The sequence below is a fragment of the Periplaneta americana genome, chromosome 5 (assembly GCF_040183065.1).
Source record: "Periplaneta americana isolate PAMFEO1 chromosome 5, P.americana_PAMFEO1_priV1, whole genome shotgun sequence".
Lineage (NCBI taxonomy): Eukaryota > Metazoa > Arthropoda > Insecta > Blattodea > Blattidae > Periplaneta > Periplaneta americana.
Window position 1 is genome coordinate 193932229 of NC_091121.1, and position 17519 is coordinate 193949747.

The following is a 17519-nucleotide window of genomic DNA, read 5'->3' on the forward strand; positions in this document are numbered from 1 at the left end:
ATATATATATATATATATATATATATATATCCTTTGGTAACGCAATACTAAAGAATTAACTGTTCTGCTGCTTCCTGGAACAAATAGAAATATTTGGGAAAGTCACAACTTTACTATTCCGCTACCAAACGAGAAAATACTTTGCTAAGGCAATTCTAAAGAATTAAGAGGAACAATATATTTGTTCATATCTGGTTAAGTCCCAAGAATTTCTAAACGACTGACGAACCTAACTTAGCTATATGCAGCAAACAATTGGTATTCATACAGTCCTCTCTGTAGATTTAAAACTCTAAATAGTTTCATATCCATTGTTCAATAGTTAAAACAGAAAATCAATATCTCGAATTGAAAAGAAAACCTACAAATAAACCAAACCCTTTAACTCTATTAAATATAGAATATAATCTAAATTTAACAGAAGAAATACTAAAATCAGAAGTAAACACTGAAATACTAAAACAATTGTCTTTAGAGACAATTAATATTAGGTATCGTCCACAAAACTGGCTTCATTTATACACCGACGGATCCTTGAACTCCAGAGAACAAAGTGCCGGTGCAGATGTTACGTGCTGTCTCTTCTCACTTTATAGAATCACTGCAATAAGTGAAAGTCTCAGGAATCTTCTATGCCACATCAATAAATTTAAAAATGCAGTTATACTGACAGACTTCAAAGCAGCTATTATATCAGTAGTCTCTAAACACACACCTTCATCTCAAACAGCAGAAATAACTAAAATGCTCTATCAATTAATATCACTCAATAAAAGAATTGTATTCCAATCGATACTATCCCATTGTGGAATCATGGGAAACGAGAATGCGGATGCTTTAGCAAAGAAGGGCAGCACTGCTACGTACAGACGTGTTACTAAATCTACGTATTACTCTGTGAAAAGGTTTATTAAATCTACATACTTAGACTTCAACAAACAACATTTGATAACACAATCCCAAGGGATGAAATGGAACTCTCTGCATCAAAATCCACAGTAAATTCCCGATTTACCAAGAAAATCGTCTGTAGCTGCATTTTAAATTGGCAACAGGCCATGATTGTTTGGCCAAACACCAGCTTAGAATTGGAATATATCAGCCCCCTAACTGCCCAATGTGCAACTCAAACCAAGAAATGGATTCGGAACACCTCAAAATCTGTGATTCAGTGGCTGACCATGATAATATCTTTGAAAAATATTGGAGTGCAAGAGGTCAAATGATTTTATTGTCAAACGCCTGGCTTTAGAAAACAACAACTCATATATATATAATTGAGTACCGGGTCTTTCCCCGGGGGTAAAAGACGGTCAGAGCGTGATGCCGACCACACCACCTGATTCCAGTGCCGAAGTCATGGAAAACATGGGGCTCTACTCCATGCATCCCCAAGTGCATTCCTGGCATGTTACGGGGATACCTTTACATTTTTATATATGTGTAAACATTTCATTACAATTCCGCTACCAGAAGGCAAAATCCTTTGGTAACGCAATTCTAAAGAATTAACCCAGCATCAATATATTTATTCTTATCTGGTACTGTCCCAAGAATTTTGAAACGTCTGACCAACCTAACTTAGCTATATGCAAATATACATATATATATCCTTTGGTAACGCAAGACTAAAGAATTAACTGTTCTGCTGCTTCCTGGAACAAATTGAAATATTTGGGAAAGTAACTTCCTTACTATTCCGCTACCAAACGACAAAATCCTTTGGTAACGCTATTCTAAAGAATTAATCCAGCAACAATATACTTTTTCTAATGAGGTACAGTCCCAAGAATTTTAAAACGTCTGACCAACCTAACTTAGCCATATGCAAATATATATATCCTTTGGTAACGTAAGACTAAAGATTTAACTGTTCCGCTGCTTCCTGGAACAAATAGAAATATTTGGGAACGGCACTTCTTTACTACTCCGCTACCAAGCGAGAAAATCCTTTGGTAACGCAATTCTAAAGAATTAACCCAGCAACAATATATTTATTCATATCTGGTTCTGTCCCAAGAAGTTTAAGACTTCTGACCAACCCAACTTATGTATACGCAAAAAAGTATATATATATATATAAAACGGTTTTCACATATGACTGTTCTGCTGCTTCTTGGAACATTTAGCGATATTGGGGAAAGCCATTTCTTTACCATTCCGCTACCAATCGACAAAATCCTTTGGTAACGCAATTCTAAAGAATTAACAAAGGAACAATATATTTATTCATACTTGGTTCTGATTCAAGAATTTCTAAACGACTGACCAACCTAACTTAGCTATATGCAGGAAACAATTGGCATTCATACAGTCCTCTCTGTAGATTTAAAAATCAAAAAATTTTCATATCCATTGTTCAATAGCTAAAACAGAAAATCAATATCTCGAATTGAAAAGAAACCCTACAAATTAAACTAAACCCTTTAACTCCATTAAATATAGAATATGATCTAAATTTAACGGAAGAAATACTAAATTCAGAAGTAAACACTGAAATACTAAAACAATTGCCTTTAGTGACAATTAATTTTAGGTACCTTCCACAAAACTGGCTTCATTTATACACCGAAGGATCCTTGAACTCCAGAGAACAAAGTGCCGATGCAGATGTTACATGCTGTCTCTTCTCACTTTATAGATCTCGTGGGTATGGAACAACAAGTTTGGATGGAGAAATCATTGCATTAAGTGAAAGTCTCAGTAATCTTCTATGCCACATCAATAAATTTAAAAATGCAGTTATACTGACAGATCCCAAAGCAGCTATTCTTTCAATAGTCTCTAAACACACACCTTCATCTCAAACACCAGAAATAACTAAAATGGTCTCTCAATTAATTTCTTTCAATAAAAGAATTGTATTCCAATGGATACTATCCCATTGTGGAATCCTGGGAAGCGAGAATGCGGATGCTTTGGCAAAGAAGGGCAACACTGCTACGTACAGACCTGTTACTAAATCTACGTATTACTCTGTCAAAAGGTTTATTAACTCTACATACTTAGACTTCAACAAACAACATTTGATAACACAATCCCAAGGGATGAAATGGAACTCTCTGCATCAAAATCCACAGTTAATTCCCGATTTACCACGAAAATCGTCTGTAGCTGCATTTTAAATTGGCAACAGGCCATGATTGTATGGCCAAACACCTGCTTAGAATTGGAATATATCAGCCCCCTAACTGGCCATTGTGCAACTCAAACCAAGAAATGGATTCGGAACACCTCAAAATCTGTGCTTCAGTGGCTGAACATGATAATATGTTTGAAAAATTTTGGGTGCAAGAGGTCAAATGATTTTATTGTCAAACGCCCGGCAGTAGAAAACAACAACACATATATATAAAATTGAATACCGGGTCTTTCCCAGGAGGTAAAAGGCGGTCAGAGCGTGATGCTGACCACACCACCTGATTCTAGTGCAGAGGTCATTGAAAGCATGGGGCTCCACCTCTATGCCCCCCAAATGCATTCATGGCATGTTACGGGGAAACCTTTACCTTTTTATATATGAGTAACATTTCTTTACAATTCCGCTACCAAAATGCAAAATCCTTTGGTAACGCAATCCTAAAGAATTAACCCAGCAACAATATATTTATTCTAATCTGGTACTGTCCCAAGAATTTTAAAACGTCTGACCAACCTAATTTAGCTATATGCAAATATACACACATATATATATATATATATATCCTTTGGTAACGTAAGACAAGAGATTTAACTGTTCTGCTGCTTCCTGGAACAAATAGAAATATTTGGGAAAGTCACTTGTTCACTATTCCGCTACCAAAGGAGAAAATCCTTTGGTAACGCAATCCTAAAGAATTAACCCAGCAACAATATATTTATTCTAATCTCGTACTGTCCCAAGAATTTTAAAACGTCTGACCAACCTAACTTAGCTATATGCAAATATACACACATATATATATATATATATATATCCTTTAGTAACGCAATACTAAAGAATTAACTGTTCTGCTGCTTCCTGGAACAAATAGAAATATTTGGGAAAGTCAAAACTTTACTATTCCGCTACCAAACGAGAAAATACTTTGCTAAGGCAATTCTAAAGAATTAAGAGGAACAATATATTTATTCATATCTGGTTAAGTCCCAAGAATTTCTAAACGACTGACGAACCTAACTTAGCTATATGCAGCAAACAATTGGTATTCATACAGTCCTCTCTGTAGATTTAAAACTCTAAATAGTTTCATATCCATTGTTCAATAGTTAAAACAGAAAATCAATATCTCGAATTGAAAAGAAAACCTACAAATAAACCAAACCCTTTAACTCTATTAAATATAGAATATAATCTAAATTTAACAGAAGAAATACTGAAATCAGAAGTAAACACCGAAATACTAAAACAATTGTCTTTAGAGACAATTAATATTAGGTACCGTCCACAAAACTGGCTTCATTTATACACCGACGCATCCTTGAACTCCAGAGAACAAAGTGCCGGTGCAGATGTTACGTGCTGTCTCTTCTCACTTTATAGAATCACTGCAATAAGTGAAAGTCTCAGGAATCTTCTATGCCACATCAATAAATTTAAAAATGCAGTTATACTGACAGACTTCAAAGCAGCTATTATATCAGTAGTCTCTAAACAGACACCTTCATCTCAAACAGCAGAAATAACTAAAATGCTCTATCAATTAATATCACTCAATAAAAGAATTGTATTCCAATCGATACTATCCCATTGTGGAATCATGGGAAACGAGAATGCGGATGCTTTAGCAAAGAAGGGCAGCACTGCTACGTACAGACGTGTTACTAAATCTACGTATTACTCTGTGAAAAGGTTTATTAAATCTACATACTTAGACTTCAACAAACAACATTTGATAACACAATCCCAAGGGATGAAATGGAACTCTCTGCATCATAATCCACAGTTAATTCCCGATTTACCACGAAAATCGTCTGTAGCTGCATTTTATATTGGCAACAGGCCATGATTGTTAGGCCAAACACATGCATAGAATTGGAATATATCAGCCCCCTAACTGCGCAATGTGCAACTCAAACCAAGAAATGGATTCGGAACACCTCAAAACCTGTGCTTCAGTGGCTGACCATGATAATATCTTTGAAAAATATTGGAGTGCAAGAGGTCAAATGATTTTATTGTCAAACGCCTGGCTTTAGAAAACAACAACTCATATATATATAATTGAGTACCGGGTCTTTCCCCGGGGGTAAAAGGCGGTCAGAGCGTGATGCCGACCACACCACCTGATTCCAGTGCCGAAGTCATGGAAAACATGGGGCTCTACTCCATGCATCCCCAAGTGCATTCCTGGCATGTTACGGGGATACCTTTACATTTTTATATATGTGTAAACATTTCTTTACAATTCCGCTACCAGAAGGAAAAATCCTTTGGTAACGCAATTCTAAAGAATTAACCCAGCATCAATATATTTATTCTAATCTGGTACTGTCCCAAGAATTTTAAAACGTCTGACCAACCTAACTTAGCTATATGCAAATATACACACATATATATATATCCTTTGGTAACGCAAGACTAAAGATTTAACTGTTCTGCTGCTTCCTGGCACAAATAGAAATATTTGGGAAAGTCACGTCTTTACTATTCCGCTACCAAACGACAAAATCCTTTGGTAATGAAATTCTAAAGAATTAACCCAGCAACAATATATTTATTCATATCTGCTTCTGTCCCAAGAATTTTAAGTCTTCTGACCAACCTAACTTATGTATACGCAAAAAAAGGATATATACAACACGTTTTTCACATATGACTGTTCTGCTGCCTCTTGGAACAATTAGCGACATTGGGCAAACTCGTTTCTTTACTATTCCGCTACCAATCGACAAAATCCTTTGGTAACGCAATTCTAAAAAATTAACCCAGGAACAATATATTTATTCATATCTGGTTCTGTCATTAGAATTTCTAAACGACTGACCAACCTAACTTAGCTATATGCAGGAAACAATTGGCATTCATTCAGTCCTCTATGTAGATTTAAAACTCAAAAAAGTTTCATATCCATTGTTCAATAGTTAAAAAAGAAAATCAATATGTCGAATTGAAAAGAAAACCTACAAATTAAACCAAACCCTTTAACTCTATTAAATATAGAATATAATTTAAATTTAACAGAAGAAATACTAAAATCAGAAGTAAACACTAAAATACTAAAAGAATTGTGTTTAGAGACAATTAATATTAGGTACCTTCCACAATATTGGCTTCATTCATTAGACACCGAAGGTTCCTTGAACTCCAGAGAACAAAGTGCCGGTGGAGATGTTACGTGCTGTCTCTTCTCACTTTATAGATCTCTTGGGTTTGGAACAACAAATTTTTGATGGAGAAATCATTGCAACAACTGAAAGTCTCAGGAATGTTCTATGCCAAATCAATAAATTTTAAAATGCAGTTATACTGACAGACTCCAAAGCAGCTATTCTATCAATAGTCTCTAAACACACTCCTTCATCTCAAACACCAGAAATAACTAAAATGCTCTCTCAATTAATATCACACAATAAAAGAATTGTATTCCAATCGATACTATCCCATTGTGGAATCCTGGGAAACGAGAATGCGGATGCTTTAGCAAAGAAGGGCAGCACTGTTACGTACAGACCTGTTACTAAATCTACGTATTACTCTGTGAAAAGGTTTATTAAATCTACATACTTAGACTTCAACAAACAACATTTGATAACACAAGCTCAAGGGATGAAATGGAACTCTCTGCATCAAAATCCACAGTTAATTCCCGATTTACCACGAAAATCGTCTGTAGCTGCATTTTATATTGGCAACAGGCCATGATTGTTTGGCCAAACACATGCATAGAATTGGAATATATCAGTCCCCTAACTGCCCAATGTGCAACTCAAACCAAGAAATGGATTCGGAACACCTCAAAATCTGTGCTTCAGTGGCTGACCATGATAATATCTTTGAAAAATATTGGAGTGCAAAAGGTCAAATGATTTTATTGTCAAACGCCAGGCATTAGAAAACAACAACTCATATATATAAAATTGAGTACCGGGTCTTTCCCCGGGGGTAAAAGGCGGTCAGAGCGTGATGCCGACCACACCACCTGATTCTAGTGCCGAGGTCATGGAAAGCATGGGGCTCTACCTCCATGCCCCCCAAGTGCATTCACGGCATGTTAGGGGATACCTTTACCTTTTTATAAATGTGTAAACATTTCTTTACAATTCCGCTACCAGAAGGCAAAATCCTTTGGTAACGCAATTCTAAAGAATTAACCCAGCATCAATATATTTATTCTAATCTGGTACTGTCCCAAGAATTTTAAAACGTCTGACCAACCTAATTTAGCTATATGCAAATATACACACACACACACACACACACACACACACACACACACACACACACACATATATATATATATATATATCCTTTGGTAACGTAAGACCAGAGATTTAACTGTTCTGCTGCTTCCTGGAACAAATAGAAATATTTGGGAAAGTCACTTGTTTACTATTCCGTTACCAAAGGAGAAAATCCTTTGGTAACGCTACTCTAAAGAATTAACCCAGCAACAATATATTTATTCTAATCTGGTACTGTCCCAAGAATTTTAAAACGTCTCACGTACCTAACTTAGCTATATATAAATATCCTTTGGTAACGCAAGACTAAAAGAATTAACTGTTCTGCTGCTTCCTGGAACAAATAGAAATATTTGGGAAAGTCACTTCTTTACTATTCAGCTACCAAGCGACAAAATCCTTTGGTAACGCAATTCTAAAGAATTAACCCAGGAACAATATATTTATTCACATCTGGTTCTGGCCCAAGAATTTTATGGCTTCTGACCAACCTAACTTATGTACACGCAAAAAAACTATATATATATATATATATATATAAAACGGTTTTCACATATGATTGTTCTGCAAATTCTTGGAACAATTAGCGATATTGGGGAAAGTCATTTCTTTACTATTGCGCTACCAAAAAGACTCTTCTTCACTATTCCGCTACCAAACGACAAAATCCTTTGGTAACGCAGTTCTAAGGAATTAACAGGAACAATATATTTATTCATACCTGGTTCTGTCCCAAGAATTTCAAATCGACTGACCAACCTAACTTAGCTATATGCAGGAAACAATTGGCATTCATACAGTCCTCTCTGTAGATTGAAAACTCAAAAAAGTTTCATATCCATTGTTCAATAGGTAAAACAGAAAATCAATATCCCGAATTGAAAAGAAAACCTACAAATTAAACCAAACCCTTTAACTCTATTAAATCTATACTAATAATAAATCTGTAGCCGAAATTTTTCTGGTAATTTTCGATTTTCCAATAATAATTGGTCCTAACATATATAATTAACCACCCTGTAACCGAAAATAGGTTTTTTTAATTTTTGTATGTATGTCTGTCTGTCTGTATGTTTGTTACCTTTTCACGCGATAATGGCTGAACAGATTTCGATGAAAATTAGAATATAAATTAAGTTTGTTGTAACTTCGATTTTAGACTATATGGCATTCAAAATACATTATTTAATAGGGGGGTTATAAGGAGGTCTGAATGAAATAAATCGAAATATCTCGCATATTATTGATTTTTGTGAAAAATGTTACATAACAAAAGTTTCTTTAACAATGTTTTCCGATAAGTTTTATTGTTTACAAAATTTTGATAGGACTGATATTTAATGAGAGAGTTTCATAATTAAAATAACTGCCATCTAAGGCCATGTAATGAATTAAAAAACAAATGACTTCGACTATAAGGGGTCTTGGACAGCAACAATCGAAAGCTATGAAAGATAGCCTATAGAGAATGTTTCTGTGTTTGTATGAAGTAATATCGAAAGCTAAATTAACCGATTTGTATAATTAATTATTATTTCACCATTGGAAAGTGTAGTTTCTCTAGATGGACATAATGCTATAATGTTATTACAGTAACTTCTGATATAATATAATATAATATAATGTAATATAATATAATATAATATAATATAATATAATATAATATAATATAATATAATATAATATAATATAATATAATATAATATAATATAATATGTAATATTATCTTATATAATTTAAGTTATTTGAACGGTTCACAACCATAGTGGGCCAAGCGCCATTTACTGCATACGTAGAAAACAAGGATTAAAATTAAGTTATTACCATAATTCAAAGGAAACCTATAACAAGTAAAATAAAACATACACATTAAATCTAAATGTCAATCTTCATTAAACTATGGTTGCATGTAATAAAAATTAAGAAACAGGTTAAAGGAATTGTCATTGCAGCAAATGAGTGGTCTCTGGACCAAAATGATGGCATCTTAATTATTTGGATGCAATTTAAATTAAGTAACATATTAAACGATTTATCCCTCTATCAAACTCGAATGTTCTCTGGATCAAACGTCCTACTTTAATTATGCAATTACTTTATATTTATTTCTAACGGGTGCAGCGGAGCGCACGGTTACGGCTAGTAAAGAATATAATATAGATCTAACAGAAGAAATACTAAAATCAGAAGTAAAAACTGAAATACTAAAACAATTGTCTTTAGAGACAATTAATATTAGGTACCCTCCAAAACACTTGCTTCATTTATACACCGACGGATCCTTGAACTCAAGAGAACAAGGTGCCGGTGGAGATGTTACGTGCTGTCTCTACTCACTTTATAGATCTCTTGGGTATGGAACAACAAGTTTTGATGGAGAAATCATTGCAATAAGTGAAAGTCTCAGGAATCTTCTATGCCACATCAATTAATTTAAAAATGCAGTTATATTGACAGACTCCAAAGCAGCTATTCTATCAATAGTCTCTAAACACACACCTTCATCTCAAACAGCAGAAATAACTAAAATGCTCTCTCAATTAATATCATTCAATAAAAGAATTGTATTCCAATCGATACTATCCCATTGTGGAATCCTGGGAAACGAGAATGCGGATCTTTAGCAAAGAAGGGCAGCACTGCTACGTACAGACCTGTTACTAAATCTACGTATTACTCTGTGAAAAGGTTTATTAAATCTACTTACTTAGACTTCAACAAACAACATTTGATAACACAATTCCTAGGGAAAAAATGGAACTCTCTGCATCAAAATCCACAGTTAATTCCCGATTTATCACGAAAATCGTCTGTAGCTGCATTTTAAATTGGCAACAGGCCATAATTGTTTGGCCAAACACCTGCATAAAATAGGAATATATCAGTTCCGTAACTGCCCATTGTGCAACTCAAACCAAGAAATGGATCCGGAACACCTCAAAATCTGTGCTTCAATGGCTGACCATGATAATATCTTTGAAAAATATTGGAGTGCAAGAGGTCAAATGATTTTAATTGTCAAACGCCTGGCATTAGAAAACAACAACAACACATATATATATATAAAATTGAGTACCGGGTCTTTCCCCCGGGGGTAAAAGGCGGTCAGAGCGTGATGCCGACCACACCACCTCATTCTAGTGCCGAGGTCATGGAAAGCATGGGGCTCTACCTGCATGCCCCCCAAGTGCCTTCATGGCATGTTATGGGGATACCTTTACCTTTTCATATGTGTGTATATATTTCTTTACAATTTCGCTACCAAAAGGCAAAATCCTTTGGTAACGCAATTGTAAAGAATTAACCCAGCAACAATATATTTATTCTAATCTGGTACTGTCCCAAGAATTTTAAAACGTCTGACCAACCTAACTTAGGCATATGCAAAATATATAAATATATCCGTTTTCACACATGACTGCTGCTTGGAACAATTAGCAATATTGGGGAAAATCAGTTCTTTAGTATTCCGCTACCAAACGACAAAATCCAATTGGTAACGCAATTCTAAAGAATTGAGCCAGGAACAATATGTTTATTCGTATCTGGTTCTGTCACAAGAATTTTAAGACGTCTGACCAACCTAACTTATCTATATGCAAAATATATATATAGCCGTTTTCACACATGACTGTTCCGCTGCTTCTTGGAACAATTAGCAATATTTGCGAAAGTCACTTCTTTACTGTTCCGCTACCAGTTCTACAGCAGTCAGCGCACAGGACACATGTGTGCGAGAAGCTCTGTTAGTTAGAAGGCTATATAGTGAGGTCATAGAGGGGAGTGTGGCGAATTCCGAACAGAAAAAATGGAGGTTACAATGAAGGAGTTGAAAGAAAAAGTCGAAGAATTCAGCAGGAAGATGGAAGAAATGCAGCTAGAAAACATACAAATGAAGAGGAAATTAAAATTCTGTGACGATAAGCAGAGGAAGAAGAACTTAGTATTTTTCGGCGTAGAGGAAATGGAACAGGAAAAGAACGAGACAACGTACGACACTGTATTCAAAGTGTGCTGGGAGGTTTTCAACATGGATGTGAGCGACGGACAAATTGAAGAAGCCTACAGGGTCGGAAGAGGGTTGAATCGACCTATCGTGGTCAAATTCAAAAACATGTTAACGAAGGAAAAAATTCTGTGTAAAAGAAAGTGCCTAAAAAACTCTAATATTCGACTCGAGTTGGACTATGATTATGAGACCAGATGTAGAAGAAGATTGTTGCTACCATTTATGTGGGCCGCTAGGAAGAACGGACATTTCGCCAGGCTGTATGGAGATAAATTGAATATCAATAATGAGATTTTCGATCTAGAATTTTGTTTAGAAAATTTGAATCAAAAGGAATTGGAGTCCGAGGTTATAGAAGGAACCAGGAGGGACTCGAAAATGAAAATGAGGAAGATTATAAACAAGGAAATGGGCGGAAGAAGTGAGATTAGTAGCCAAGGAAGTGTGGCAGAAGTTTGAAGAAGGAATTCAATTAGCTCAGGACAATCCGAAGCGAGGGCAGTAACCACACAAGGAATGTCTGAAACAGCAAGTTCAGGAAGAATGGAAGCAGACTCGTATGACGTCCTTGAAAGGAGAGACGCGTGGTCGCAAATAAGTCCTTCGTCACCATGCAAGCAACAGTCACTGAAGACTGCTGACAATAGCGGAAGGGATAAGATGACAAATCAGCTGACAGCGGGAAGAGTAGGTCATAGAAAACAGGTCAAGAAGGTGGTTAAGAAGAAACTAGCAAGACGTCCGGAGCCGACAAGGAGGGGAAGTAAAGAAGATTTGGGTAGTCCATCTACTGGTGAGGGAAAGGAAGGAAAAAAGGAACCACAGAACTACAGTCTACGAAGTTGGTGCTTAAGGGGGATGGAGTGATAAAAGTGTGGCAAAAGACATAGAAACAATAAAGTGAGTGTTCAAGGAGTAAGAGTAACTAGCAAAATAATAGGAGAGAGAATGTATGAACGAATAAGTGAATTAGTGTCCAGAGAAACAAGAGTTGATAAAGGAAGTGACTAGAGAAAATTAGAAGTGTTTGTTAATAGTAATTGGTAGTGAAATGTTACTAATATTGGAGTGTCGACTAAGTCAGCGTACAATCAGAGAAATAGAAATGATAGGAAGACAGCACGTATTTTAATGTAAGTTTACAAATGAAGGTTGAGTTGACTTATAAAAATAGTGGCAAACGGAAAATTTATCGGGGTGAAAGGGAACAGTTTAACAAAATAAACATGTGATCCAGTGTCTAATGGAGAAATAAGGGATAAGAGTGATGACAGAAGTGTGGAGAGGTAGAACTGATTGTAAATTAGATATGAAAGTGAATGAGTATGATTAAATAGTGTTAGTAAAAGTTAGTTTAAAATTAGGGAAATTTTAGACGATAGGCAGTACTTCAAATATAAGTAACCAATAAAAGTGGTGAGGTGTTCATTAGGAAGAAGAAAAAATTTTAAGGGGAGAGGTTAGAAAGCAAATTGAGAGTAATAGTAACAGAGGTAACAAAGGTAAAATAAGATGACTGCATATGTCAATGAAAGTTTGTATGTGTTATTGTAATTAGAAGGTAATGGGGAGCACGAATACAGAGATGTGGCAGCGACCCATTACCAAATAAGAGTTGTAGAAATAAATATACCAATATCAATATCAATATCAATATCAATATCAATACTGTTCCGCTATCAAACAACAAAATCCTTCTGTAGCGCATTTCTAAAGAATTAACCAAGGAACAATATATTTATTCATATATGGTTCTGTCCCAAGAATTTTAAGACGTCTGACCAACCTAACTTAGCTATATGCAATAATATATATATATATATAACCGTTTTCACATATGACAGTTCTGCTGCTTCTTGGAACAAATAGCAATTTTTGGGAAATTTACTTCTTTACTATACTGCTACCAAACGCCAAAATCCTTTGATAACGCAATTCTAAAGAATTAATCGTTCTGCTGCTTCTTGGAACAATTACCAATATTTGGGACAGTCACTTCTTTACTATTCCACTACCAAACGACAAAATCCTTTGGTAACGCAATTCTAAAGAATTAACACAGGAACAATTTATTTATTCATATCTGGTTTTGTCACAAGAATTTTAAGACCTTTGACCAACCTAACTTACCTACATGCAAAAAAAAAATATAGACCCGCAGAAAGAATGATTTTCATACGCCATCATCAAATTTATCATGCTATCAAAGGGGAGTAGGTTACATGGCGAAAAAATGTTCAATAGTCTTCCAGAAGACATTAAGAATCATAGCCAAAACCCTGCATTATTTAAGGTAAAACTAAAAAATTACTTAATATCTCACACTTTCTATTCTGTAGATGAATTCTTGACATTTCACAGTACGGTACTGTGTAAATATTATAATACTATTAAAAGGTAAACAAATTACATTGTATAAAATTATTGTTATTAAGGTATTAATTGTGTACATATTTCATATTTGCATTTTATATGTATTGCATTTATATTTAAATGTAAGAATTGGACATGTTCTTTATTCTAAGCTATAAAGCAAATGTAAGAATATTATGGAACGAATAAGTCTATCTATATGCCTACTTCCTAAGCTACTTCAGTATCAAGAGAAGATCCACTCACCTCTCAGAAGAAACTTCATTCTCCTTTGTCATTACTTCCACCTTCACCTCCTCTTTCACTAAGTCCATGTCACATGAATCTTCCTGAAAAAGAAGAATAAATGAAACAAATAGAGATGGCATAAAATTGGCTGAACAACTACAGTGACAACCAACAACGTGCAAGTGCGACATTGTCAAACCTACAGAGCGGTAATGCGTGCTCCACCGGTCTGGTATCAATAACAAAACAGTGTAATACAGTAATAAATAATGTATTACGAAATCACACCTTTAAGGTGATGTTTGCAATTCCAGGGTTGAAGAAACTGTAGACATTAAATATAATACATTCTTTCCCTAATGATGCTGTATATTAAGAACCAAGATAAATTCAGTACTAATCAAGACATTCATCATTTTAATACAAGACATAAATCAGATCTTCATCTACCCTCTGTTAGTCTAAGCTGTTTTAAAAAAGGAGTTCGCTATTCATGTATAACAGTCTTCAATGCACTGCCTAATTATCTTAAAGATTTGAAGAACAACGAGAAAAGGTTCAGAAAAGAATTAACCAAATTTCTACATACTCATACCTTCTACACAATTGATGAATTGTTTATGCTTGTGAATTGAATTATTCTACTTAAATGACATGTACAATTTTATATAGCTCAACTAAAATATGTTTTTATATTGACTTAATCTGTTTACTATGTATTGTATTTTTTGTTTAGCATTAACTGATGAATTGTATGTACTGTAAATTGAATAGTATACTGTATAGGTCAACTGATGAATTGTTTAAGCTTATAAATTGAATTAATCTACTTCATATGAATTGTATAGCTTAACGAAAATAAGTTTGTAAATGGAACTAATTTGATTGTATATGTTTGTATAGTTTGGCTGATGAATTGCATATGTTCTTAAAATGATTACTAGTCTGTGTAGCTCTACTGATGAATTGTATATAGACCTACTGTAAATTGAATGGTAATATGTATAGCTCAACTGATGAATTGTTTATGATTATAAATTGAATTAATCTACTTGATATTAATTGCACAAATTTGTATAGCTTAATGAAAATATGCTACTTTGTATTGTATATATTTGTATAGTTTTGGCCGCTGAATTGCATATGCTTTAAATTGAATAGTAATCTATATAGCTCTACTGATAAATTGTTTGTTTGTAATTTGAAGTAGTTTGCATGATATGTATTATCAATTTCTGTATATCACAACTGGTTGAATTGTTTATGCCTTAAATTTAATTAAATTGTTTTGTATTATAATATAGCTCAACTGATGAATGATCGTTTGCGTTTGTAAATTTAATAATCTGATTGGCTATGTATTGTATACTTTTAGTAGAGCCATCGATGTAGCTCAGTCGACAGACTCGCTGGGCTGCTGATCCGGAGCTGCGTTCGGGCTTGGGTTGGATCCCCCTTTGGACTTTGGTTTCTTCGGAGGTTTTCCCCAGCCGTGGGACTGAAGCCGGATGGTCTATGGCGAGTCCTTGGCATCAACCCCTTTGATTTGATTACCTGGTTGGGTTTTTCCGAGGTTTCCCCCACCGAAAAGGCAAATGCCGGGTAATATTTTGGCGAATCCTCGGACCTCATTTCATCTCACTACATCTCGCCAAAATGTAAAAAAATGTAAAAAAAATTGTACAAAATTGTAAAAATTGTAGAAAATTACTAAATTGTAAAACTATAAAAATTTGTAAAAATTGTGTAATATTGTAAAATGTTGACATGTTCCACATCTTAAAGCTTCATTGCTCATGTAAGATCTATGGAATAAAATAAATGAATGAATGAATGAATAGTTGTACGGAAGTTTAAATTATAGAAATTCTGTAACAAAGGATAAGTAAGTAATAAATAAGACGCCGAATTTTATCCTCTCCATAATACAAACAAAAAATCCCTGCCACTACAACTGTCTGCAGAGCATGACAAACGGAATAAAACTCAAACAATGGAGGAGGAAGAAAAAGAAGGGGCGACAGCACATCCAGTAAGTTCCACTCACCTCGACTTCATATTTTACCATGGAAAAATTATTCGGCACTAGAATTTCCTCAAATTTCATTCCTGCTGTCTCATCGTAGCTGCAGTCCACATGTTCCTCCTTTATCCTGGTCACGTGCAGATCCAATGAATTCCCTTCCTGCAGAACAGACATCAAGAATGAGTAATGACATGATACAAAATATTTCCGTCTATTACATGTAATGGTGTATCTCATGGTGCCACCATTATTAGTCATTACCAGGGAACGGATTTATATGGACTAAAAATATATGAAATATGTAAATATATATGTAGTTATTTTTACCAAAATATGGAATTAAATATGGATTTTTACCAAAATATGGAATTAAATATGGACTTAAAATTATAAAAAAATGACTATGTACGTTAAATATTGGTACATTTTAATCAAACTAAACAAAAAATATAATGGACGTACCTTATCTTCCAATGTAGTTTCAACAAAACACAATTTTTATTGTCTGTTACCATAACAATAGGTTACAAACATTTCTTTCAAGTGCTGAAAAGTGAATCTTCTTCTATTGTCTCTGAGGATAGATTTATACTGACTAAAAGAGCGTTCGACGTCACAAGAAGTAACTGGTACATAATTCAATTTCACAATGTCTGCTGGGGATAAGTCCAAGTTAATCTTCACTGTTGATTCACCACTCATCACAGCAACAACCTTTTGTAGTTCTTCATATCCAGGGTTTTTTGAAAGTACAGTGTCCACCTTAGCTCTTACTGCATCTGCAACTTTACCTCTACCACGATTCAGTTGTTCCACAGTACTATTTATAATTTCAAAACTTTCAGATAGTGAAAGGTGCCTATTTTGGAGACTTTTGAGCGTTTTTATGATGCATGAAAATGTATGCTGAATGTGAGCTAAGTCATTCTTCACACTTATGTCACAGGTAACTGTTTTCGCAGTATCAATTGAGACTGCATCTTCAGAGTCCAATGCAAGGAGAACATTGTTAATAGAGTCTATATGTTCGGCATAATATTCAACTGCTTCTAGCCATGTACCCCATCTAGTTAAAATTGGCTTTGGTGGCAATGGAATTTCAGGGTACATTTCTTTCAACACGTTAACTCTACTGGGAGCTTTGAGAAATACTTTTTTCACTGATGAAATCAACAAATCTACTTTAGGGAAATTGTCTCTGACCACTTCTGCCACACGATGAAATGCATGCGCCACACAAGTAAAATGAGTCAATTTAGGATATACAACAGATAATGCTTGTCCAGCTTTGACCATATAAGGGGCAGCATCGCTAATAAAGAATAACACATTATCGTACATAATACCCTTTGGCCACAGGATACCCATAGCTTCGTTGAACAGTTTAACTATAGTTTTGTTATTGCACTTTTCTAGAACATCACAATGTAAAAGAATTCGTTCAGAATATTGTTCACTTAACAAACCGATAACTACATTACCAACAAGTCTACCTTCTTT

General features: G+C 34.7%; 1 protein-coding gene across 2 annotated transcripts in view; it reads right to left on the bottom strand.

Moving 5' to 3' along the window:
* Positions 1-17519, bottom strand: part of LOC138700386 (zinc finger protein 235-like) — a 42372-nt gene that overhangs the window by 16144 nt on the left and 8709 nt on the right. The window contains exons 3-4 of one of the 2 annotated variants that reach the window (XM_069826985.1): positions 16041-16178; positions 14012-14094 (exon numbers count right to left, since the gene is read on the bottom strand). In XM_069826985.1, coding sequence (XP_069683086.1) covers positions 14012-14094; positions 16041-16178 — 221 coding nt within the window. Of the gene's footprint in view, positions 1-14011; positions 14095-15362; positions 15760-16040; positions 16179-17519 lie in introns of those variants that run through there. The other variant, XM_069826987.1, reaches the window with a different exon arrangement.